This window comes from Topomyia yanbarensis, unplaced genomic scaffold (genome assembly GCF_030247195.1).
Source record: "Topomyia yanbarensis strain Yona2022 unplaced genomic scaffold, ASM3024719v1 HiC_scaffold_42, whole genome shotgun sequence".
In the NCBI taxonomy this organism is placed as follows: domain Eukaryota; kingdom Metazoa; phylum Arthropoda; class Insecta; order Diptera; family Culicidae; genus Topomyia; species Topomyia yanbarensis.
In genome coordinates this window covers 133899-160851 of record NW_026683625.1, presented here as the reverse complement: position 1 = coordinate 160851, position 26953 = coordinate 133899, and the positions used below count along the sequence as shown (strand labels likewise).

At 39.0% G+C, this 26953-nt stretch overlaps 2 protein-coding genes across 2 annotated transcripts in view; one reads left to right on the top strand and one right to left on the bottom strand.

Annotated features, from left to right (window-relative positions):
- Nucleotides 1-988: 988 nt before the first annotated feature.
- Nucleotides 989-26953, bottom strand: part of LOC131695551 (uncharacterized) — a 44219-nt gene continuing 18254 nt past the window's right edge. The window contains exons 2-5 of the mRNA XM_058984075.1: nucleotides 3454-3639; nucleotides 3224-3388; nucleotides 2953-3111; nucleotides 989-2857 (exon numbers count right to left, since the gene is read on the bottom strand). Of these exons, the coding sequence (XP_058840058.1) occupies nucleotides 2696-2857; nucleotides 2953-3111; nucleotides 3224-3388; nucleotides 3454-3513 (546 nt within the window). The 5' untranslated portion in view covers nucleotides 3514-3639 and the 3' untranslated portion in view covers nucleotides 989-2695. The remainder of the gene's footprint in view (nucleotides 2858-2952; nucleotides 3112-3223; nucleotides 3389-3453; nucleotides 3640-26953) is intronic.
- Nucleotides 12550-14061, top strand: LOC131695550 (protein mothers against dpp-like). Its single transcript, XM_058984074.1, has one exon. The coding sequence runs from the start codon at nucleotides 12599-12601 to the stop codon at nucleotides 14015-14017; it is 1419 nt and encodes a 472-aa protein (XP_058840057.1). The 5' UTR covers nucleotides 12550-12598; the 3' UTR covers nucleotides 14018-14061.

Below are 26953 nucleotides of genomic sequence, written 5' to 3'. Positions count from 1 at the left end.
TTAACGAAAAAATGGAATAGTTCAAGGACACGGCAAACCAAAAAAAAAGTTTTGAAATCGGTTGAAAACTATTTCGGTAATCGTAGTCACCGCGAAACGTTTTTGGGAAAATATGATTTCGAAATAATCGCGTTTAAAGTTTCAAGTATATGTCACACTTCTGTAAGGGAGCAAAATGAAAAACGCTATAACTTTGCGTCTACTGCTCCGACCTCTATAAAAATTTTAGATAACATTCTTAACAGCCTGAAATTTATGATAGGATAATTTTATTTTTTGGCCGACCTCAACATATATAATCCCTTAATTCTCGTCAACTTTTTTAACATTATTTCAAAACTCGACGTTTTATGCATTTGGTCAGTGTTAAGTCAGACGTTATATTGATTTTGAAAAAAACGAGTTTAAAGTTTGAATCGCAGCATCCTCTACGTTATAATTTTAAATAAATTTTTCCAAAGATTTGTGCTTATTGTAACATACTTCAAATCTGGTAAAAGTCAAATGGAGCCGAAGAAATGTTTTATCTAGTGCTATCATTTTCTCATTTAAGTTTTGCGACTTAGTCCGGTCTGACCTAAAACCGAGCCTTTGGCATCAAAAATACAAGTTTGATTTTTCATCATTTGAGCATTTTTCAGTTCCTGCTTATATGGAATCAAGAACCGTCGTAGGTGGCTAATGTGGTCAAAGCGACTTTGGTTATGGTTGAAATGTTTTGCGTTTCGGATTCTTAGCATCAGTAACCAGCACCAGACTTTGGGCTAGTTAGATAATAAATCTAAACTAGCACCAAAGCTGGCACTAGTTAGACCAGTGATTTTCAACCCTAGGGGTAAATTTGACTAATGATGAGGGTGAATTATGCGGGGTAAATTTAAGCTACACGGGTGCGTTTCGACTTCGTCTCTTAAACCGATACTAACTTTTTGTCGGAATAGATTAGCGCCGATTTGACACAAATCCCAAAAACTAGAACACACTTTGTGTTTCAATCGAACGACTGGTCAAACGTGATGTCCCGTCCGAGCAGAAGTTCTGTTTATGCCGATAAGACACAGTGAAGCCGAAACTTGTTTTGGCTAGCAGGCCTATGCGAAAGCACTACGCTATATTTCACCCTAAGGAGAAAAATTGGGTAAACACCAAAATTTCTCACTAGGACGTCAAAAATCCGATTTTCGCCAAAAAAAAGTCAGCCAAAACGTTATTGTCAAAATAAAAACAGTAATAATTTTGAAAATAGCTTCACCTGGGAAACAATATAAAAAAGCTTTGCCAAAATTCAAAACGATTTGTCCATTAGATTTGAGTTATGATATACACCACGTTTCATCGAGGTGTTTCCGGAAATGCTCTGCAACTCGTCCAATTTTTAACATTTCGCAGTGAAAATTGGAGAAAACGTTATTTTAATATTGCATTATTGTATGGAAACTGTGTCGTCAAGAATCCCAACACGCAGCAGCAAACTGCGTCCACAGGATTCAACGGACAGAAATAATTTTTTAACGTTTTATAAAAACATAAAATACCCATGGTTAAGTGAAGCCAGCGCATTGAGCCGTGTCAAACAAATTTCCAAGCCGAATCTGCCAATTTCTTATACCCATTTATTTTTATTGTTAATTCACTAAACATCCATAATAGAACCATTTACTCGTTAAACTCGCGCAGTACGATGTATAAAATTAATGTAGGGGAGAGAGGGTAACGGTGGATCAGCAGGAACTATGAAACAATCGCAATAAAATCATAATGCATGAACATAATCGTCTCATTCCCTCATATTTCATGGTTTCTAATTCTTTACACGTGTTACTATATTTTGGAAGACTTCAGATAACTCTATCTCTTTTAATGGATATTTGTTTGTTTTATAACAGTCAGAGTAAATTTGCAATAAAAATCATTATTCCATTTTAATGAGTTACCGTTCACCAGATAAATGTTTATTCTACTGTTATTTGTAGCAAATTTTATGCTCAACATTTGCCGCGAACAAAGTTTTTTGGTAACTTGTCATGGTTCTGTGTAGTTTGACAATCTTTATAAATAGACCCATTGGTTAACTGTGAAACGATGATATATGGGTAACAGTGAATTTTTTTTGTTTTTGTGATTCATATTAAAATGTGAATGGGTTCCGATTTTCCACAATAAATACAACTCATTAAATGGAAAGTTTGTCAATTTAGGCAAGTTTTGTAGAAATTATCGCTTCTTTCAGAATTGCATCTTATATGCATATATGGTGGTCCGATATTACGCGATGATATAGTGATATCTTGCGTAAACAAACGATTTGCGTCTCAAAATAACTTTAATAGGAAGCTTTAGGATCTTTATTCGTCAAAACAAAAGAATGAAATTTGCAAGTAGAATATTTCACTGTAGACGACGTCGTGTTTCATAGTTCCTACCCATGGGGCTCACTGGTACATTTTACCACCGACTGTGTATTACCCAAAAAAAGTTATTTTCCGTGAATTTTACCAGCTGGAAAAAATATATGTATTAGTTAACAACAGAGTGAAACTATGTATCACTTTTGGGTACACAAATAACATGTATTATCATCAAAATTAAATCGTATAAAAAATGTGTTTCATTGTTACCCCCTCTCCCCTACTAAAGAATAAGCAACTTGAAATACATATCAACTGGTACTCTTCTTTCTGCTTCTTGAACATTCCTAAATTTCCTTGATGGTGAACGCCAGCCTCACGCACTCGGTAACCTTCTCGCCTCCTCTCGAGGTGGTTGCCTCGATATACATCTGCCACTCGCCGGAAAATGCATCCGGTATGTCCATTCCCATGTCTCCCATCAGGATATTGTCGAACGTTTCAACGTGCTGTAAACAAACAGATCGGTAAACAATTCAAAATCCAGCCGCTATCATTAATTGGCGAGTGCTACTCCGAGCACCTCGAAAACGAAACAACTTACCCCCGCATTGTAGGGACATTTTTTCCGCTGCATCTTACTAGACATCGGATACCAGGGCTCCCAGTTACTCGTCAGCAGGAGACACAAGTTGGGTATATCGCGGGAGATCTCGCCATTGGTCCAAGTTCCTTGCTTCAAACGTTTGGAATATACTTTCAGCTGTTGGTGGAGAGAGATTGTGAGGCTAATTCGTTTAAAACCTTGTTCTACTATAATTTGAACCAATTATCGCAGGACCAACCCTGCAATCCAACAATGCCACTTGGCTCACCTTAATTGGATCGTTATAGTCGCCTTCGATTTTAAATTTGCCGTTCAGCGTTGGATTTCCGTTGTCATCCTCCAGTGATTCAAGCTCACTCACATCAATAGCCGGTAGTGGCTTCCCATTTTCACAATCCTGGAAGTAGTCGGTGATGTCAACCACGTTCTTTCCCTGCGATAGATGCGGAAAAAACACTGTAATGCAGTTAAATTATGGGCTTGCCGTTTTGAAGTAACCTGTGCACATCCCAACACCGCCAACAACAGAACTAAATTTAAATGACGACCACGTTGCATGATGGTTGTGACCTCCAATGCGTTCGGAGTGAGCAAAACTGTTGGATTTATACGTTTGAATTATATAAGCACTTGGTGTTCGTGATTTGAGTAGCGTTGTCATGTCAAAACGGTCGTGCAGATTATCTGAAATAGAAATGTTTTCTCTCCGAATGGTCAGTAGATAAAGGCTGACGCTTAGAACTGAAATCTATTGCTGCAACATGATTCGGTCTTTATTTTTCAGATAATTTTAATTCTATTACAAAGTCTCATACTGGTTATGAAAGCCACTAAAATAATGTATTCGTTTGAACTTGGACTACTTACACACCTACCCTTACACTTCAAAAATCCGACTCATGGCGATTATTTCGCTGTGCTCTTCTAAATATTATCTAGCTCGTCCAGCATGGAATGGATGTATCTCTGATGCACTACTAGTAGGATGAACAAAAAATTAGAACTTGTTCCAAAGGAAGAGCAAAAGAAAAAAAATTAAGCGAAAATCCTAAACTTTATTGTTTTTCGATTCCGGCTTATTCATTTTAAAATTCATGTAAGCCAATTCATGGCGGCGCTAAGGGGTGGCGAAGAGGGCAGCCACCCAGAGCGGCAAAATTTGGGAGCGGCATACGCTGCTCAACATAATTTAATTATTTATTAAAGATTATCATTGTTCATTAATCGCGATAAACGTTAGGCGCGTGTGGCGTGTGTAGAAGAAAGAGAATTAATGATCATAAGTACGACGCATCTAACGGAACAAAACAATATATATCTGAACCTGAACCGCAAACGTAACGATCTTAGCAAATGCAAACGGAAATTGTTTAAAAAATCGTTTATTAATAAATTAACTAGTTTTGAGAAAAAAAAACTCTGTAATGGCCCTAAGTTAACAAAAGGAAAAATAAAGGTAAAAGTTCAGTTTATGTCTCACAAACCTTTTCAAACTTTTGGGAATTTCCAACACTTACAATTGCAATTGGTTTTAGGCGAATCTTGGCACTAATTCCTTTAAATATTTTGTACCATTTTTACCGGGTTGTCGTCCGCCACGACGTGCCCAACTCACCACAGCCTCGCATATTTTGCTGTTGCAATTCGTATTTTATACGTCGTCTCTACATGCTGGCTTCGAACTGAACCGGACCTTGGATTGTTCGCAACACCTTACGTTCGAAAACACCAAGGATACGTCGCGTTCTTCTGGCACCCTTTTCTGTTCGAATTTCGAACAATAATTAAGGGTGTAATTGAAAATGGCACACTTATCGTGACTTACTTTATGACTTATCTGCACTTAGTTTATAAAGTAAATTATGATATCGAAGTATGCAGACTTTTAAAAAAAGAATGATAACTATTTTTTAGAAAATCCTTTGAAAGTAACGTGGAAAATCGAAACCATCAATATAGAATACCAATAGATCACTAAAGTTTGAAGCCATTTTAAAAATAATTTCACTGCAGATTTGTTTTTTGAGGTTAGGTGCTTGTTGTTGAGTGCTGGAGCATTTTTTCAGGAAACTTTAAGACGGACTGACAGCATGTCGGTTTACATAGTTGAGATCGGAGGTGTTGTTACCGTTTCGATTAGGTGATGCGTGTGGTGAAGTGGTCACAGTTAGCGCTCAACCTCCGAGTCGAGCAGACGCGTTTAGTATCGCTGGTCATCGGAAGCCGTGCACGAGCTATTATTTTTGAGCTTGTCTTCACTCACCGGCAATAGGGCATCGCCGGCCCGTTTCTCGAGAGAATTAATCGCGATCAGTGTCAAAATGAGACGTCGCAAAAACACGTTTCGCATTGATTATGCGCATCTACCAAGGAAGCCGTCCTATGAAGAGCTTCACTATTTCGTTAATAGCGTTCTCGAGTTGCAGAAAAATCAAGTGGTGCGAATTCGACCAAGCCGAAGCCTTGGTTGTGCGTATGTGAAAGTCAACGAACTCGCTGTGGCACAAGCAATCGTCGAAAACCATGACAATGTACACGAGACAGAGATAGACGGTAAGACCTACAAACTTCGGATCACGTTGGAGGACGGAGCTGTGGAAGTTAAACTTTACGATCTCTCTGAAGACGTAACGAATGATGATATCATCGGCTTTCTCGAAGAGTACGGGGACGTACTCTCAATCCATGAGATCATGTGGGACGAGAAATACGCTTTCGGTGGCATCCCCACTGGTGTTCGAGTGGTAAAGATGATGGTAAAAGCAAATATTCCATCATTTGTCACCACCGACGGCGAAATGACAGCCGTATCGTATTACGGCCAACACCAAACGTGCCGACATTGCAACGAATTTGTTCATAGCGGGATCTCATGCATCCAAAACAAAAAACTTCTGGTCCAGAAGCTTGCCGCGGACCAGGCAAACACGTCGTACGCAAAGGTCGTAAAAAAATCGGCTCGACCTAAGACAGCTCAGCAAAAACCAACACAAGGAAAACAACCGACCAACAAGCCTTCGGGTTCTAAACCGTCGTCGGCAACAAAGCCTGTTGTACCCTCTCAGCAAACTGAGACGTTCCCTGTACCATCACCGAGCACAAATAATCCATCACAACGAAATCCCGAACCCGAACCTCTAGTTCGGCAACCCACCGACGACATCTTCAAAATGCCTTCCAAATTCACCAGCGTAGGAGACGCAACTCGCAGGCCTGTGCCAAATGAAAAACGATGGGGACGATACAGACCGATCCTCAACTTCAACGAACAGCCGACGATCTTTACGCCGTCCACCGGGCGAAAAACAACGTCAATGGGACGGCAACGATTCGCAGGAGGAAAATCTCGCCTTGTAATGGAGTACGCCAGCTATAACATTGCAACCATCAATATTAACAACATCACGAACACAACAAAGTTGAACGCCCTCCGAACCTTCGTTCGTACAATGGAGCTGGATATCGTTTTCATGCAAGAAGTAGAGAACGAACAGCTGTCTTTTCCCGGCTATAACGTGATTTGCAATGTGGATCACACGAGAAGGGGCACGGCAATCGCACTAAAAGAACACATTTGCTTTTCACACGTAGAAAAAAGCCTGGATGGTCGGCTTGTCGCCCTACGAATATCTAACACCACTCTGTGTAATGTGTATGCCTCTTCCGGCACCGCAATGAGAGCCGAGCGGGAGAGGTTTTACAAAAATACACTGCCATACTACCTCCGCCACAGAACCGAGAATGTTATTTTGGTAGGTGATTTTAACTGCGTGCTACGACAGTGCGATGCAACAGGAAATAACTCGAGTCCGTCTCTTCAAGCAATCACCCAACAAATGCAACTCCGTGATGTGTGGCCTAAACTGAACCCTCAGACACCCGGCCACACATACATAACGCACAACTCGATGTCTAGACTGGATCGCATCTATGTGAGCCCAGGCCTTTGCGACCAACTACGAAATGCGAACACTCACGTCTGCCCCTTCACGAACCACAAAGCCGTCACCGTCCGAATATGCCTTCCCTACCTTGGAAGAGAACCCGGCAGGGGGTTTTGGTCTCTCCGTCCACATCTCCTTACTGCAGAGAACATTGACCAACTACGAACCAGTTGGCAGTATTGGACTCGCCAACGACGCAACTTCCCGTCATGGATACGCTGGTGGCTATCGTGCGCCAAACCCAAAATAAAATCATTCTTCCGGTGGAAATCAAGTTTGGCCTACAACGATTTCCATCGCAAATACCAACAACTATATTCACAATTGCGACAGGCGTACGATAGCTACTTTCACGACCCAATAATGTTGTCGACTATCAACCGCTTGAAAGCAGAGATCTTGAGCGTTTTTTCAAAACGTCATATCTGCAATGAGTTACTCTCTGTTTATACTTTCTCTTTCGATTTTTACGGCGTCACTATAACACTTTTCACTTATTTTACAGTACAGATCGAAAGACGGTGGTTTTAACTAGCATATTATGCAAAGAGCTGAGGGATAAATGTTAAAGTGACCGAATTATTAACAGAAGGGAAAGTAAACAAAGATTGCAGATATGACGTTTTGAAAAAACGCTCAAGAGATGTTGACACAACAACGAGAATTCACGCACATGTTTGTGCGCATCAACGAAACACGCATCGCCGGCGAGCCACTGTCGACGTTCCAGTTGGGAGAGAGAAGGAGAAAAAGAACTACGATAACACATCTGCAAAACGAGCGGAATGAAAGTCTTGACCGTTCCGAAGACATCGAGCAACATTTTCTACAATACTACCAGACCCTATACGCGAGGGATGAAACGGTCGATGCTACAAATGACGATTTCAGCTGCGAGAGAGTAATTCCCGAAAACGACGAAGCGAACGAGGCCTGCATGAGTGAAATAACAACCGCCGAAATACACGCGGCAATCAAAACAAGCGCATCTAGAAAATCTCCAGGACCCGACGGAATCACGAAGGAATTTTATCTCCGAGCTTTCGACGTTATCCACCGAGAACTCAACCTCGTTATGAACGAGACTCTGGCGTCAAATTTCCCTGCCGAGTACGTTGAGAGTGTGATCGTTCTCGTGAAAAAGAAGGGGACAGATGACACTACTCGCTCCTACAGACCAATATCGCTTCTAAACTACGACTTCAAGCTCCTCTCACGAATCATCAAAGCAAGAATAGAGAATGTTATGCGAATCCACCGAATCCTGAGCGACGTGCAAACATGCTCTAACAACGAACGCAACATATTTTAGGCCACCCTATTGCTAAAAGATAGAATTGCTCAACTAATCCACCGTAAACAGAGAGCCAAGCTGATATCATTCGATCTGGACCATGCTTTCGATCGTGTCGACCAAAGATTCCTGTTCGGCAACATGTGCTCGCTGGGATTCAACCGCAGGTTAGTCTCTTTACTCTCTCGACTCGCCGAGATGTCGTCGTCTCGCTTACTCATTAACGGGCATCTTTCCGCCGCCTTTCCCATACAACGATCGGTACCGCAAGGGAGTCCGATTTCAAGCTGTCTGTTTAGCATCTACTTACAACCACTCCTAACGAAGATCGAGCAAGAATGCGGCAATGATCTCGTCGTTGCATACGCCGATGATATAAGTGTGATAGCAACAACCGTACCCAGAATCATGGCAATGCACGAACTGTTTATCCGTTTCTCTCGTGTTTCGGGAGCGAAACTAAATCTGAGTAAAACAACAGCATTCGATATTGGTTTCATCAATGGAAATCCTCTCAACGTACCATGGCTGCGCATGGAAAAGACTGTAAAAATTTTGGGTATAATCTTTAGCAATTCTATTCGCTTAATGTGCAAGCAGAATTGGGATGAGATACTGGGAAAATTTAGTCGGTTGATATGGCTACACTCGATGCGATCGCTAACCGTTCTACAAAAAGTGACGCTATTGAATACTTTTGCGACGGCCAAAATCTGATACCTTGCCTCTATCCTCCCGCCGTCCAACATGCATACCGCAAAACTTACCACAACGATGGGAAACTTTCTCTGGCATGGCATTCCAGCGCGTGTACCTATCCAACAGCTATCACGAAATTTTGCACAAGGTGGATTAAAACTGCACTTACCAGCTTTGAAATGCAAATCACTGCTGATAAACAGACATTTGACAGAGATAGACTCTATGCCGTTTTACAAGTCGTTTATCCTTCAAAATAACCCCAATCCGATAAACCCTCCCGCAGACTGCTCCTGTTTGAAACTAATACAACAGAGCATATCCCAAATCCAGCAAAACCCTACCGCTAATCTCATCCACCAATTTTACGTGGACAACACTGAAGTGCCCAAAATCGAGCGAGAGAACCGTCGCACAGAGGAGTAACTAGAACAAATTCTTGGCCAAAAACCAAAATATTTTTTTTTTCGATTTTTGTGTTTCGTTATATTTTTTGACATACCTAAGAACCTACTGTATAACGTGGCAAAATTAGGAGTATATCAAAAATTGTGAAAGAATTTTTGCACGTATGCCCAATGGTGATATATTAAGGGATATTTTAATCGTTTTCGTTATATATTCAGCAAAATCGCTTTCTAGTGATGATGACTGTATTAAATAAGATAATATTATGACAAACGTAGTTCAACACAACCGTTTGTTTAACTTCAGCTTAAAACTAAATAAAAAAAGTAAACTTGCTGTGTATTGCACCAACTTTAAAAAATATCTTGTTTTAACATTTTATTCCAAATTTGAATTATAAAAAAGTTACATTATACGGCTAGATCCGGCAAACTTGCTGAAACAGTATTACAATACAAGATTTCAGCTATACAAAAAATATTCGAACTCTTCCGATCTTGTCCGATCCACCAATCCCAAGCGATTTGAAAATATTGAAATTTTTACTGATTTGAGGTACACCGAAATGCTGTAGGGCCAAATATTATGTTTGCCAACATGTATATCTATGAAAATATGCACAGGCGTCCCTTTTCTTCTCCCTTACCCACTGATCAAATGTTTATGCAACTGGAAAAATAAATGTATTCACAAAGATCACCTAGAAATTACTAGTATTTGAAAGGATATAGAAAATTGGCCTCTGCACTGGTAGGTGGGTAGATGCCAAATTGTTCCAAAAACTAGTAATTGTCTATTTTTAGTTCATATTAAGGCATAATAACAACAATTTCAGCAGCAAATAATTTTGGCCAGGATTCGACCCCAATTACTCCTCCTCCTGTGCGCTGATGCGAGGCTTCTTGGTCATGTTTGAATGTGTTTTATTCTATTGATTCCAAATCGATAAAAATCAAAAGGAATTCCGCCCTTTTAATTTGGTCCGGGCTTTTATACTATATATCCATTTCTTTATTGAAAGCTGAATAAAAAAAAATCCAATAAATTATTTTTAGGTGCAATATACGTTTAATCGAGAAAATGGCAAGATTATATGTTTATGAAAAATCTGCCAAAAATGAAATTCATAGCGACGCACAGAGGAGCAACTGGGGTCGAATCCTGGCCAAAACTATTTATTGCGGTTATTGCTGTTATTTTACCTTAATATGAACTAAAAATAGACAATAACTAGTTTTTGGCAGAATTTGGCATATATTCACCTACCAGTGCAGGGCTCAATTTTCTATATCCTTCCGAATACTAGTATTTTTGAGGTGATCCTTGTGAATACATTTGTTTTCCCGTTGCATGAGCAATTGGTCAGTGGAAAAGCAAGACGAAAAGGGATGCTTGTGCACATATTCATAGAGATACATTTTGCCAAACATAGTATTTGGCCCTACAGCATTTCGGCGTACCTCAAATTAGTATAAATATCAATATTTTCAAATCGCTTGGAATTTGTGGATCGGACAAGATCGGAAGAGATTTAATGTTTTTTAGATAGCCAGAATCTTGTTTTGTAATATTGTTTCAGCAACATTGCCGGATCGTGCCGTATCATGTAACTTTTTTCACATTCAAATTTGGAATAAAATGTTAAAAAATGGGTTTTTTTCAAGCTGGTCCAATATACAGCAACACTGTTTTTTTCAGTTATTTTTAAGCTGAGGTTATACAAATAGTTATGTTCAACTATGTTTGTTATAATATTGTCTTATTTAACACAGTCATCATCATATGAAAGCGATTTTGCTGGATACATAACAAAAAATGATTAAAAACCCCTTAAAATATCACTATTTTGCATCCATGCAAAAATTCTTTAACAATTTTTGACATACTCTTTATTTTGCCACATTATGCAGTATGCTTTTAGGTATGTAAAAAAAATATAACTAATTTAAAAATCGAAAAAAAAAAATATTTTGGTTATTGGCCAAGAATTTGTTCTAGTTATTCCTCTGTGCGACGCTACCAAGTTTCAAAGAATCCTAGCATCAAGTAATGTTTCGAGCAAATCTCGTTTTTGTTTAACTAGTTTTTATAAAACGAATACATTCAGTGTAAAAAAAATAGATAAATTTCAAAGTAATCCTTGTTGTTAACTATTTTGTGACAATTTTCATCAACATACGCGGAAAACTGTATTGATGAGATAGTTTGGTTAGTCAGGAATATGTAAGAGGTGGCAAATTTAACTTTTTGCCCCGAGCGGCAAAACGCATAGCGCCGCCACTGACTTCCATGATGATTTGAGAAGAACTTGAAGGAATCTAGGCAGTATTCTAACTGATCTTCTGCGAAATGTTATCTCTCACTCTATATGAATACAAGTGATTTCAGAAAAAAGTCGGAAGAACTGGTTCAATTCAGACCTAGTGAGAATTTATGAGCTATAGAACTGAATCGTGTCAACAGATTTGCAAATTCCATTTTTCCTGAAAGCCTGATCATTTATATCTTAATCTGTCGGTTGTTCTTATCCCGTCTTGCCCTTAGAGATCTATTTCTAATGCAAACATGCTCAGGGGATTGGTTAGTTGGAACTGATTGGGAAAAAATATTTCTTTTGCTTGAAGTATTTGCCTAACTACTACTTAGTGTATTCAAAAGCGAAAACGCCCCAAAACATTTACGCCTTTATTGTCAAGTTTGGCAGGTAACTAAGGAATCAGGCATTCTATAGCATTTATCAAATATTATGTTTTATCCTTATATTATATTCCTTTTCAATTGGCTATTGTTACAGGTAAACGAAGCTAACTGGTTTTTTGTGATACGCCCCAAACTAACCTTTATGGGAAGTTCAGTGAGACTTATACGTGATGCGTTATTTGTATTTCGAGGTAGAAAAATTTCGTCACCTTAGCTTGTATTGCTTCTAATTGGGCATTCCCAAAAAAAAAAATCCAGACATACTGACACTAGGGCGAATCCATCTGTGCTTACAGGTGCTCTTTGCTAATGTCAAATGCCTTCTCGCTCACACTTACCCGTTATTTCCAACGGATCTCCATCTCTCGGTCAACATTTTTGAAATGCAAACAATTTCAGTATTTCGGAAGGTTCCACCACAACGCGTTCTAATTCGTTATTTAGTATCGGTCGCGGTGCGACGAAGTGAAGACGAGAAAGCGTTTTCACTTAATAATGTCAAACTAAACTAGTGAGAAATACATTGAAAGTGAATATTGTGTTCAAAAGATCAGTTTCACCGAATTGGTTTAAAGACGGAACATCAGTAGATGCTAGCATGGATACAGACGATGTGGAATCTTCGAGCAGTAGCAGTACGCTGGCTACCTTGAACAGTTTTTTCTCGTTCACCAGTCCGGCGGTGAAGAAACTACTCGGCTGGAAGCAGGGTGACGAGGAGGAGAAATGGGCCGAGAAAGCCGTCGACAGTTTGGTGAAGAAACTCAAAAAGCAGAAAGGTGCCATCGAGGATCTGGAACGTGCCCTGTCCTGTCCCGGTCAGCCGTCCAAGTGTGTTACAATTCCAAGATCACTGGACGGACGATTGCAGGTTTCCCATCGCAAAGGTCTTCCACACGTCATCTACTGTCGGGTGTGGCGTTGGCCGGATCTGCAGAGTCACCACGAGCTAAAGCCGATCGAATCGTGCCAGTTTCCATTCACCGCCAAGCAGAAAGAAGTTTGTATTAACCCATACCATTACAAGCGAGTTGAAAGTCCGATTCTACCTCCGGTACTGGTCCCTCGTCACTCCGAATTTGCACCCGGCCATTCGTTGTTGCCATTCCATCAGATGAGCGAGTCTAACATGCCACATAACGTGAGCTATACCAATTCAGGTTTCAACAACCCACACATTGGAAGTGGTGGACCAAACTCACCCGTTTCCTCTCACATGAGTCCAAACAGTCCCATCTCGACGGTGTCTAGCCCCGGACCAATCAACTCGAACCCGCAAAGCCCCTACGGTTCATTGCCAGAAACACCTCCGCCTGCCTATAGTCCATCGGAGGATGGAAGCAACGCCACCGGACCGGATAGCAATCAAATGGATACCAATCAAATGCATGGCGAAGTGGCTCCAGTCAGCTATCAGGAACCTCCATACTGGGCCAGCATAGCCTACTACGAGCTGAACTGTCGTGTTGGCGAAGTGTTCCATTGCAACGCTACCTCCATCATCGTGGACGGTTTTACCAATCCATCCAATAACTCGGATCGCTTCTGTCTCGGGCAGCTGAGTAACGTCAACCGGAATAGTACAATCGAAAACACACGCCGTCACATCGGCAAGGGAGTGCATCTTTATTACGTCGGTGGCGAGGTGTACGCCGAATGCCTATCGGATTCAGCTATTTTCGTGCAGAGCCGTAACTGCAACCATCACCACGGATTCCATCCGAGTACGGTGTGTAAAATTCCACCCGGTTGCTCGCTGAAGATCTTCAACAATCAGGAATTTGCTCAGCTGCTTTCGCAGTCGGTAAATCACGGGTTCGAGGCCGTGTATGAGCTGACCAAGATGTGTACGATACGGATGAGCTTTGTGAAGGGCTGGGGTGCGGAGTATCACCGGCAGGATGTCACTTCGACGCCCTGCTGGATCGAGATCCATCTGCACGGACCGCTGCAGTGGCTGGACAAGGTGCTCATTCAGATGGGTTCACCCCACAATGCAATCAGTTCGGTGTCGTAATGAAGGGGTTGGGACGAGTCCCTACTGGGCTATAATTTGCTAGATCATGGCCAAGGCAGTGAGTGAGGTTTTAGCATGAGGGGGTATGGTACCTATTACAACATTGTTTAATACACCTTCAAATCTACAGCATTATACTCATTAATTTATTTCTTGTCTGAGATCGATTCGTATTTTACTGACATATGAAGTCTACAGATGGAAGACTTGTTATAAAAATCAAGCAGAACAATTTCTTTACTAATGTTTCAGAAAGCTCTTATTGATTACGAATTCCCTTGTGTTATATAAATTACTCAGTTCTTTTAAATCAACTTTTATTGGGAGAAAAGAGCTGTTAGAGAGATATGTAGCATATTATTATCATTGTGGTGGTATACTCAAAACATACCTTTTATATTTGAATTATGTTGATAATATGGTTAGAAATTTGATGTATCATATCTTTTAGAGAAAAAGTAAAATTAATTTGGAGAAGAAATAAAATGTATTACTAGTACAGAAATAAACATTTCATTATAAAAAAAAACCTGTTTTAATCCACCTACTGGTGTAATTGTGCCTTTCTCATTTATCCAAACTACACAAAAAAAACTATTTAAAAAATCGTGAAGAAAGTACCATTAATCCTGGAACAATCACGTTTTTACGTTATGGAAACAGGACCATGAACAAAAATCATGTGATTTATAATTATGCTCAATTTCCCTTCAGTAATGCCCACATAACGCTTATTTTAGTAGAACAATTTGTTTTTGTTTTGTGTACTTCAGTCGCGGTTTCCGCCAAGTCATTTCTAGTGCGATTTTCAGTACGTGAACTAGTTTACAACTTGAACATTATTCATAAAACCAAAGGTTGACTCATAATGATTTTCATAGATATAGGAGCCTTAGTTCACAAAATCAAAATATTCTGGATATGTTCTCGTGAACTATTTCACCAAATTCAAAATTTTATTCATGAATCCATTCAATTCTCGTGAGCTAATTCATGATCCCTAATATATTAGGTACGATCCAATATCCGTGGTACTCGTGAAATAGTTTACAAAATCATCAAATATTATTCATGTATTCGTGAACTGGTTCATGATTCCTATGATATGTCACGATCCAAAGTCCGAGCTCGTGAAATAGTTCACGAAATCGTATTCGTGTATTCGTGAACTCATGATACCTAGTACAAGTCACAACTCGCGTTCATTTCTGTGAAAGAGTTCACGAAAAAATAAAATATTATTCATGTGTTTGTGAACTGGTTCATGATTGCTAGTACAAGATTTACAATCTAGTTTGCGTGCTGGTGATATTCAAAAGACATCGCTAATCATTTACAATCATTTACATGCAACATGATAACGACATTTTTTCGGGAACTCTCACAAAATTTGGAGAATTATTCATGGAATCATTTTTTATTCCATGAACTGTTTTGTGAAATGCCAAGCAGCAAGCGACCATAGTAATAGATATAAAAAATCTATTAGGACCTCGAACATCGTTTGATAAGGTTCATGGTTCTGGATAAAAAACGAAAACTGCGCCGAGAATCCCAAATAGTGTGCTTGATATAATTCACAATACAAGATATCGCGAATCAGTCACATTTTCATGATTCAGTTCATATTGTCACGTTATTCCGAATAAAAAAAAACCTATAGTGACCAAAAAATAATAGATCACAATTAGGCGAAGAGAAATTCCGAATACCACGATAAAACTGCTGATATCATGAGCATTAGTCATATTACTCTTCGTGTCAAAGTTGGAAGTAAGTTATAAAATAAAATGTTACGATAACATGAACAGAAATTACGAAAATCATGACTAAGATCCAGAAGTTACGAACATGAATTACTCTATTTATGATTAATATATTAAGATAACCTGAACAGTAGTTACAAAAGACGTGACTTAGATCCCGAGATCATGAGCACAAATCACACAACTCGTGACAAAAATATCTAAAATCGTGACTAAGATTCTGAAATCATGAACATGAATCACTCTACTCATAACTAAAATATCTAGATAACGTGAATAGAAGTTACAAAAATCGTGACTAAGATCCTGAAATCATGAATTTTAATCCCGCTAGTCTGACAGAAAAACGATAGTAAACTCATCAATAAGATAGCACAAAAACGTAATGAGAAATCACGAATCATGAGCTAGAATCACAACAAAAACTAAACAACAACAGTACCCTAACCAAACATTCTAACGTAACGCCATGTATATTAGGCTGCCCAAAAAAATCGATGCTCGAAAAATCATGCTGCTCAATCCTATAATGAAAGATTATCATATTTTAAGCACGTTTGTACAACAAATCAGTTTTCTAAAAATCATCTAGAAGTCCCGCAAATACGATTTATGAAAAACGGTCATTTTTGAGAGAAATTGTCGCATATAAGGTGTTTTCGCAACTTTTTCAAAGCCCAATTATTTTTAGAACATTTTATTATTTTTCTGTGGACCTTAAAGATCAAATTCCATTTAAAAGTAGTTATTTGCAAAAAGTGCTTATAACAATGATAGAACCTCTTAATCATGACAAAAAAAATTTTTTTGGTCGATTTTGAAGAAAATTCAAACAAAACAAATATCAATAATATTCTTTCATTAAACCATTGTTTAAAAAGTAGAATTTATTACAAAAATTTTTATGAACCAATATTGTGAAAATTCGGTCGGGGGCTGAGATTTACCATTTTTAGTAAAAGCTTTCAAACCATGACACGTTGCTACAGTTTTTTACATGATCAATATCTCAACCGTAACTTGACCAGTGTAGGAATATTGGTATAAAAATATACTCAGTTGCTAATTTAGACAATATCTTCTCAAAAACTGAGTTTTATTGGATTCTGAGATGATTATGACTTTCATTGGCTTATGTTACTATGTTTCAATTGCCGCAAGGTTCTACTGTATCGATTTTGTTGGTTATTTTCGGCAAATTTAAGACTAAGAGACAACGAAAGCAAAGAAATTGAAAGACGGATAGGTATTCTAGAGTGAATCAGTTATAAACTTAGAACGGAAAACTAGAACTAGGCAGGCTCATATAGACATGATCGAAAGGAAATGTGAAGAGTCCTTTGGGGAATTCCACGAAGATCCGTCCGAAAATCTTTAAAATCGTGACCGACCATCTTAGATTCCAAAGAAACTTTACACGTTTCACCGTCATGCAAGACTAAATATTTTCCACAGGTAATAAGATTATTTTGACTCAAGAGCGACTTTTCAAAAGGGCGTAAACGTTTCTACGTGTATGAATTTCATTTTTTTTGTTCGATTACTGTATTTTATACAGCAAAACTATCTGAGAACAAGTTACAGGGAATGAATACTTCTGTCTGAAAAAAATATACACTGAAAAAAATGTTGTATCATTTTTCAAAAAAAAAAAAAACAAAAATTTATGATAAAAATTTAAATTGCGAAAAAACCCATTTTTAAAATTTTTCATATTTTGTTACCAAAAACATAAAGAGAAAAGAAACATTTTGAATGTGATTGCATGATGGAGAAAAAATCGGTAAAAAAGATTTCCTAACAATAACTTCGCACATGTTTTTAAATTTCATACTAATAGACGTACAAAATTATAATTCTATTACTGTTCGCGCCTCTGTTCAGCGCTAATCACTGCCAAATAAAATTGTCCACACCATTTCATTATTATCGAGAAACATCTTTAACTAGCAAGAACATTCTCGAATGAACGCCAAATATTCCTTTCGCGCACGATCATCTCACACACAGCAGTAGCAACAACAATAGCAACAGCAGCGATACGCGCGGCAATGCATCATTCTCAACAAGCGTGAATGAGCCAAATATACAATCGCCCGATGCGGAAAGGAGACGAAGAACAATTGATGTGTGGTATGGCATCGACAAGCATCGCGGATGAGCCACGCGTTTCTAGAACGTGTGGCTTGTAATATAAATACGCGCGTTCTGCGCATCGCAGCAGTCAGTATTATTCCAACAAGTAAAGTGTGAAGTACAAGTGAAGAGTGAAAATAAAAGAGTAAAGTGTGAAGTGCAAAAAGTGTTTTTCCTTCCAATAAATCACATCCAGTTGCAAGTGGTTTTCCTAAATACAGTCCACATAAGTTGTTTGCGGTTTGTTTTGAGTGGTCCATCCAAGAGTTTTATTTGTCTGCGGACAAGTGTAAACATAGCCAGCCACCAACAGCAAGCTGCAAATTTCCTACACCAAGGGCCACCCCTAGGCCCAAACATTGGTCCTTCGAGCCGGATATTAGGTCCATCGTTCCTATTGCCACCGTGACTTCTGGTGTGATTAGTGAGTGAAAAAAGTGCAAAATGACGAAAAGAACGCCAGCAAAGAAGGCTACCCCATCGGAAGGTGAAAAAGCCGAAGAGCAACCTGTGAATGCGTTGATCCACAACCGTGGAATGGCGCAACGGATCATCAGCAGAATCAGAAACATCCTGCAGAAAGCTGAAACCGAGCAAACAGAGCTAACACCAGCTCAGATAAAAGTGTACCAGAAAAGTGTTGAAGGTGCATATGTCGAGTTCACTAAGCATCACCAAGAGATCGTAGCCCAAATCCCAACAAGTGAACGTGATGAACAAGATGAGTGTTTCATGCAGTTCGTCGATCTTCATGAAGAAGTTTCAATTTTTCTGGAATCCTGGCTCCAGAATTTCGCCCCACCAACAACTCAGCACCAGTTGGATGCACCAGCAACCCAACCACCGTTGCTAGTCCAACAGTCTCTTCCTCGTGCAATTCCTACATTTGATGGCAGGTATGAGCACTGGGAAAAATTTAAAGTGATGTTCCGGGATGTGGTGGATCAATCCAACGAATCCAACCGCATCAAACTGTATCATCTTGAAAAATCACTCATCGGAGACGCTGCAGGTATAATAGACGCAAAAACTATCAGCGATGGAAATTATGAGCGGGCATGGCAGCTGCTCGAGGAACGCTTCGAAGATAAAAGACGCATAGTTCATCTACACATTGGAGGTCTCATTAACACGAAGAAGTTGTCCAAGGGGAGCTACGATGAATTACGAACTCTCGTCGAGTCTTTTGTCAGCCATGTGGAGAATCTCAAATTTCTTGGCCAGGATTTCACTGGAGTTTCAGAGCAGATGCTCATTTATATACTGGCTAGAGCGCTGGATGACGAAACCAAGATACACTGGGAGTCAACAATCAAGCGTGGGGAACTGCCTACCTATGACGAAACCATTCCTTTCCTGAAAAACCGTGTCTACGTACTAGAGCGATGCCAAAACCAACCACAACGCAACGAATTTTCCATCAAGCCACAGCATGTCAATCCCGTACCACAAACCACCAAGACATCATTCCATAGAGCCTACGCAGCTACAACACAGCCAAAACAAGGACCTCAGTGTGACTTCTGTGGGTGCAATCACTTTAATTTCAAGTGTCCGTCATTCAGAAACTTATCGATCAGCCAGCGTTTCGCAATGGTGAGGAGGAAACATAGGGTGATGTGCCTATTATGGCAGTAGAGCCTATTGTGACCCTATTTCGTACCCCTTGGTTTCGAACCAAGCATATGAGATAGTGACAATATCGATTTGGCTAAAACAGGTGTGCAAAAAAAGCTCAAGTTATATTCTTTATTTGTTGTGCACATACGTATTCAGAACTATCCACTAAATCCAACTTTTAATTAAAACAAAATCACCTTATTGAAATATCTGCTGATCCGCCTCACTCGCGTAGTGAACCGAAACAGGACGCAACGGCGCTTAGCAAAATAAACACTTTCGAGCCAGCATTTACCGCCTCATATCTCGTTATTCCGGTACAAATATATTAAATATTGCACTGATACATACCTTTATTTTAGCTGGAGAACCTTTTTACGATTATTTCACTTTAAAAGCACTCGTCAAACACTAGAATAGACTTAGTGTTATAATAGGATAAAACTAAATACGGCGGTTCCTATTATTGGCATGTTTTGCTGATACACTACCACAATCAAAACCAACTTTTTGCATCCATCATACAGAAAAGAATCACCAGTGCGGCCAAACCAAAACATGAACTTGAAAACATAATGTTATGCAATTTCAGGTATAAGTAATCAATTATTTCAAGTTATTCAACTAATTGTTGATTGCAGATATTTTATTTTCATCTGCACATACAATTTGAATCGGGAGGAAGTAATGTGTGATGTGAACTTTATATTCCAGTTATTAACTTTCGCATGGTTATTTCCTGCATGCGCAGTTCTGGGCGCTCTTCTACTAACAGCTGATGAGTTTCTTTCGTGTGCGTAATGTTTACGTTTGTTTTGATCGGCTGAAAAAAGCAGAATAATTCGTTTTACAAATCACGCGTTGGCGTCCATGATCTGGATACCTAGTTAGAATCGACGCAAATGAAATATGAGGCATTGCGTTTCAACTAGATTGTTTTTCGATGAGGTGGAAATCGGCACACCCATGAGGCGATAATTGGAACATTCAGGTGGGAATAGATGCACAGAATAGAACATTTATTTTCATTTATGCTGAAAATTGAGACAATTCTGCCAAATAAGCATTATACAGATGTTTAAGAAACAGTACATTGATACTTTATTCTGAAAAAGGTTATAGGTAATATGGCTTCTTTTTAAGTTGTTCAAAAAATAGTGCGACCCTCTCCATAATGGTGCCAAAATAGGCTCATCACCCTATTTGTTTTAACTGCCTCCGAGTTGGACACCGATCGATACAATGCCACTCCACTAAGGCATGCTTCAAATGCAAAAAGAAACATCATACCATGTTGCACTATGAAACTCCGTTGCAGAATGTTGCGTCACAGGGAAGTTTTGTGAGTCAACCAACAAACTCGTCGATAGCACGTGAATCGATCAGCAGTGAACGATTTGGTAATGAGCCATCTTCGCACAACCGCTCCCAGTTACAGAAAACTCCTATGCTTCTTACGGCCGTCGTCAATGTGCGAGATTGCAAAGGAGGAGTTATTTCTTGCCGCGCCTTGCTGGACAACGGTTCCACAGTAAACCTAATTTCTGAATCAATGGCGAACCGTTTAGGTCTGGAAAGAAAACCAGTATGCATCCCTATTACTGGCATAGGAGAATCAAAAACGTATGCTAAAGACATCATCCTCGCAGAAGTTCGATCCAGAATCAGCAATTTTAGCATGGAGATAGAATGCTTGGTCGTTTCCAAAGTAACGGAAGTGATTCCCACAACAAAGATCGATATATCCAATTGGCCGATACCAGCAGGTTTTAAAATGGCGGATCCGCAGTTCCATACGCCCAACCATGTTGACATACTCATCGGTGTATCCAAGTTCTTCCGTTTGCTAAAATCGGGATTCTTCCAAATGGCTAATGACCTTCCGGATCTTCGAGAGACTCATTTCGGATGGGTAGTCGCTGGAGATATAGGAAATTCATATTTGAGACACCCCAGCTCGAAGCTATCAATCCTTCCGATTGAGGACAACCGGTTTTCTAAGTATGAACATCCTAATAATTCTGGGAATCCATCCCAGCCCGGGGGAGTATGTTCGCGCCTCTGTTCAGCGCTAATCACTGCCAAATAAAATTGTCCACACCATTTCATTATTATCGAGAAACATCTTTAACTAGCAAGAACATTCTCGAATGAACGCCAAATATTCCTTTCGCGCACGATCATCTCACACACAGTAGTAGCAACAACAATAGCAACAGCAGCGATACGCGCGGCAATGCATCATTCTCAACAAGCGTGAATGAGCCAAATATACAATCGCCCGATGCGGAAAGGAGACGAAGAACAATTGATGTGTGGCATGGCATCGACAAGCATCGCGGATGAGCCACGCGTTTCTAGAACGTGTGGCTTGTAATATAAATACGCGCGTTCTGCGCATCGCAGCAGTCAGTATTATTCCAACAAGTAAAGTGTGAAGTACAAGTGAAGAGTGAAAATAAAAGAGTAAAGTGTGAAGTGCAAAAAGTGTTTTTCCTTCCAATAAATCACATCCAGTTGCAAGTGGTTTTCCTAAATACAGTCCACATAAGTTGTTTACGGTTTGTTTTGAGTGGTCCATCCAAGAGTTTTATTTGTCTGCGGACAAGTGTAAACATAGCCAGCCACCAACAGCAAGCTGCAAATTTCCTACACCAAGGGCCACCCCTAGGCCCAAACAATTACAGAATATAATTCTAAGCACCATTTAAAATCAAAATGCATTTAACAAAAATCTTTTAAAATGCGATAGTTTTCGAGATATTTGAAATTTTGTTCCTTCAAAAACAATTAATTCGTGTAATTATGCTCTTTTTAAAAGTTATTCGCGTTACCCCATCAAAAAATGTAAAAAATTTAATGTTTATCGTTTTAAAGACGTAAAAGCAACTTTCTTAGTGTAGTTGGATCTTGGAGAAGCTTTCAATTAAAAAGTTTTCTAAACGCCATTTTAAATCGAAATGCTCTTAACAAAAATTTTCTAAAATGTAGTAGTTTTCGAGATATTTTGTTTTAACAACACAATTATTTTGTTTTATTGCGACCTTTTCATAAGTTAGTCGCGTTTCTTCATCAACAATAATAGGTTTTTCAAAAGGCCCGTAAACTTTCCTGCAACTTTCTCTTTGACATCAAGGCGATATTGTGAAACATTTTAAAGTTACATGAAAGCAACCAAAATATATTGTAGTTATTCTGCCTAAGCTCGACCCTCATTAACAGAAGGCAAAAATTAAGCCCGTACGATATTAAGCCTGTTCTAATGACCCTGCCACTTCTAGTTTTCCGATCTGCTTACTTCACATCCTTGCTCTCACTTGAGTACTATGGCTCTAAGTTTCATAACTTTCCTTACCCAGTAATCTCTAGCTAATTAAATGTCGTTAAAACGTAAAAAAAAGAAAATGTGACTAACATAGTCGAAATAAAAGAAAGGAAAAAACAAAATATAAAAAATTAATTAAAAAATGGGTTTTTTCGCAATTTAAATTTTTATCATAAATTTTTGTTTTTTTGAAAAGTGACACAACATTTTTTTCAGTGTATATTTTTTTCGGACAGAAATATTCATTCCCTGTAACTTGTTCTCAGATAGTTTTGCTGTATGAAATACAGTAATCGAACAAAAAAAAATTGAAATTCATACACGTAGAAACGTTTACGCCCTTTTGAAAAATTACTCTTGTATCAAAATATTCCAATTGCCAGAGAATATCATGGAGATTCATACAGCGAACACACCTGCAAAGTTTCGTTCGAATCGACGATGGTCATATTTTGCGGTCGGTCGGTTTCTCATGGAATCCCTCCTTTGCCTTCTGCTAAGTAGCAGTTGGGCGTTGCACCCAAGTCTACCGCATGGTCATTGATGGAACATCCCAGTTAAGCTCAGCCGGATATGAACCGGAATTCTGGCTGGTTCCAGTTCGTATTCCGGCTCCAGTGACACAACCGATTCTAGTTTGAATCGGTTGTGTCACTGGAGCCGGAATACGTGCTGGAACCAGCCAGAATTTCAGTTCATTTCCGGCTGAGCTTTACTGGGATAACTCATTTCATTGGCTTAGTTTTCAATAAAAATACACTGCAAAAAACAACACAGTTTGGACAAGGAAAAGTTATTGGAAATATTTTTTTTTTCCTTGAATTTTTGACGGAAGATGGGGAACATAACTTGGAACAAAATTTCATACAAATCAAAGATGGGGTTTTTTAATAAATCGACATTAAATTTTTAAAATCGTTTTACTCAGTGTAGGAGTCGAATATTTTTATTCAAAAATTTGACTAATTTGGCGAAAATCACTCCTACAACTTTTTTTTTTTGAAGGATTGTCATTTTTAGACCTTAGCCACTTGAAAAAAAAAATGGGAAAAAAGTTTGACCCTTTTCAAAGGGTCAGATCATTTTTGGAAAAACAAAGTCTGCAAAGTGGCTTTTTGTGAGAAAGTCGTCATGTACAGAAAGTTTCACTAAAATCTGAGATGGTGCTGCCAACTCTGAATACGATTTAGCGCGAAATTCGTCTATACCGTAGGGTACATTCACATTCAATTTGTTTCATCGTGAATTATAAGTGTGTTGGTATAATGCCGAAGCTATATTTGGTATTAAATCCAAAGAAGGCATGATTCCAATTCGGAATCTACACGAAACGATGTTATGCATTGATTACATAACGGAAATGTATTGGGTATAGTTCCGCCACGAGTTGCTGCCAGCTTTGAGCCAAATCGGACAAATCTAGTGACCGGACCAACGCGTTAGAAGTTTGTACGGGATTCCTTGAAAAATTACACGGACAAAGTCCACTAACTTACATTTTCATTGATAGCTGGTACTATATGCATCAGTTAATTATTGCAAGGAAAAATAAGATGATTTTTTTATTTATTGTCTACAACATTGTCAAAGACAGCAAATCAACCCAACTTCCTTGAGAGAAGTTATGAAATTTTTAATGAAGTGATGTCTAAGTCAATTGTGCATAGGGCCTAACAACACATGGTGGAGAATCATGGTTCTCACGAAATCTATTTTTTTGCGAGATAATGATTGAGTTTAGCCGAATAGAATGTTTGAAAGAATTTGAGTACATTCTATGAGTGAGCATGTCCCTATTTTATCTCCTTTCCTATAAAAGGTAGTGTTGGCGCCCTCTATGAAGTAAAATACCATACGTTGTGGGCAAGAGATGATCCAGATACTATTCAGTTAAACCTAGCCATTATTTAGCTGAAAAATAAAGTTCGCTGAAATCGACTACTGATTAACCCCCGTGTGCTGTTAGATTCTATGTGAAACTGACTCAGACATCTTTTCATAAAAATTTTAATAACGTGTAAATTGTCGAAAATTACATTTAATTGGCATTTTAAAGTATAGAACTGTCGAAACGCGCACATTGAGAATGGATAGCTGCTCATGCTTCTCGTAAAAAGAAATTGACACGCTGTTTCTCTTACTTCGATGCCATTTTAATAACTGAATAAGAAATGGCAAAAAAATAAAGATAACATTCCGTACGCAGATACCCACAAAAGAAGGGATGGTTTTTAATTGCACTGTTAAAAATGTTTTATTTAAGTCGTCGAATATTTAATCTTCCAGCCTTTATTGTGTGATTAGAATCTGTAATTTAGATACAAAGACTGTTTCTATCTACTCTCCTTTGAAGTTTCTCCACCGGATGAAATTAATGGCATTTGTTTTCCGACATTACTCTGCACCGGAGTAATTTATGTTATGATATAACACCGTGGGAAAACAAAAAGCTAACCATCTACATACACGTGAAAACATCTGGTGTGACAAATGTTTTTGTACCGACAGATGTGTTCAATTGAGTCAACATGTGCTTTTTTAGTTGCAAAAAGGATGTTTCAACAATAATATTCATGACATACATATGACTTCCACAACAAAATGAGACTTGGTAATTGTATCTAAATTATCTGAAAAATGAACACCAAATCATGCCGTAGCAATACAATTCAGATCGAACCCAGCCAACAAGTACCGGTTCGGAGGGAAAACATTTCTATTTCAGATAATCTGCACGACCGTTTGACATGACCACGCTCGCTGCTCGAATCACAAACACGAAATGCTTATGTAATTCAAACATATAAATCCAACGGTGTCAACTTACTCCGGACGCATTGGACGTCACAAGCATCATGGAATTGCAGCATGGTCGTCATCTAAATTTAGTCGTGTTTTTGGTGCTGCTGGGATGTGCGCTGGTTACTGAAAAACTGCTAGCCTATAATTTAACTGCTGCATTACAACATTTTTTTTGTTCGTATCTATCACAGGGAAAGAACGTGGTTGACGTGACCGACTACTTCCATGATTGCGAAAATGGAAAACCGGTTCCGGCTGTGGATGTTAGTGAGCTTGCATCACTGGAAGATGAAAACGGAAATCCTACGCTGAACGGCAAATTAAAAATCGAAGCCGAATATAATGACCCGATTGAGGTGAGCCTAGTGGCATTGTTAAATGAATTACTTGCCCCCCCCCCCCCCCCCCCCTGCAATAAATGGCTCAAATCAAAGTAGGGCAAAGTTTTAACGAATTATACTACGTTCCCACTACAGAGTTAAAACACGTTATAATAGTTAGCAACAAGAAAAATGTCATCAAGATAGCGTTAAAACATGTTTTAACTCGTAGTGTGAACGTAGTATTAGGCTCACAATCTTTTTTCACCCACAGCTGAAAGTATATTCCAAGCGTCTGTAGCAAGGAACTTGAACCAATGGCGAAATCTCCCGCGATATACCCTACTTGTGCCCCCTGCTGATGAATAACGGGGTATGTGGTTTCAAGTAATATGCAGCGGATAGAATGTCCCTACCAGGCGGGGGTAAGTTGGGTCGTGCTAAGTTTGTTTCGTTTTCGATGTCCTTGGAGTAGCAGACGGCACACCAATTGACGATAGCGGCTGGATCTTGAATCATTTATCGATCTATTTGTTTACAGCACATTGAAACATTCGACAATATCCTGATGGGAGACTTGGGAATGGACATACCGGACGCATTTTCCGGCGAGTGGCAAATGTACCTCGAGGTCACCACCTCGAGAGGGGACGAAAAAGTTACCGAGTGCCTGAAGATGGCGTTCACTATCAAGGAAATTTAGATAGAAGATGTAGGAAGAAAAGTACTGATTGGCATGTATTGAATGCTGTATTAGTTGCTTTTTGTTTATTTCATTAATTCTATGCGCCTCAATGAGTCGTTTGTTAAAGTTCAGTAAATTAACAATAAAAAGCATATGGTATGTTTGATTGTCGGATGTTAAGATGAATTAGCGAACAGTTGCCCTATGATACTGCTTATTGCGTTAGATTCATTGATTCAAAGATAAGATAATTCAAAACATAAAAAAAGTCATGAAAAATTT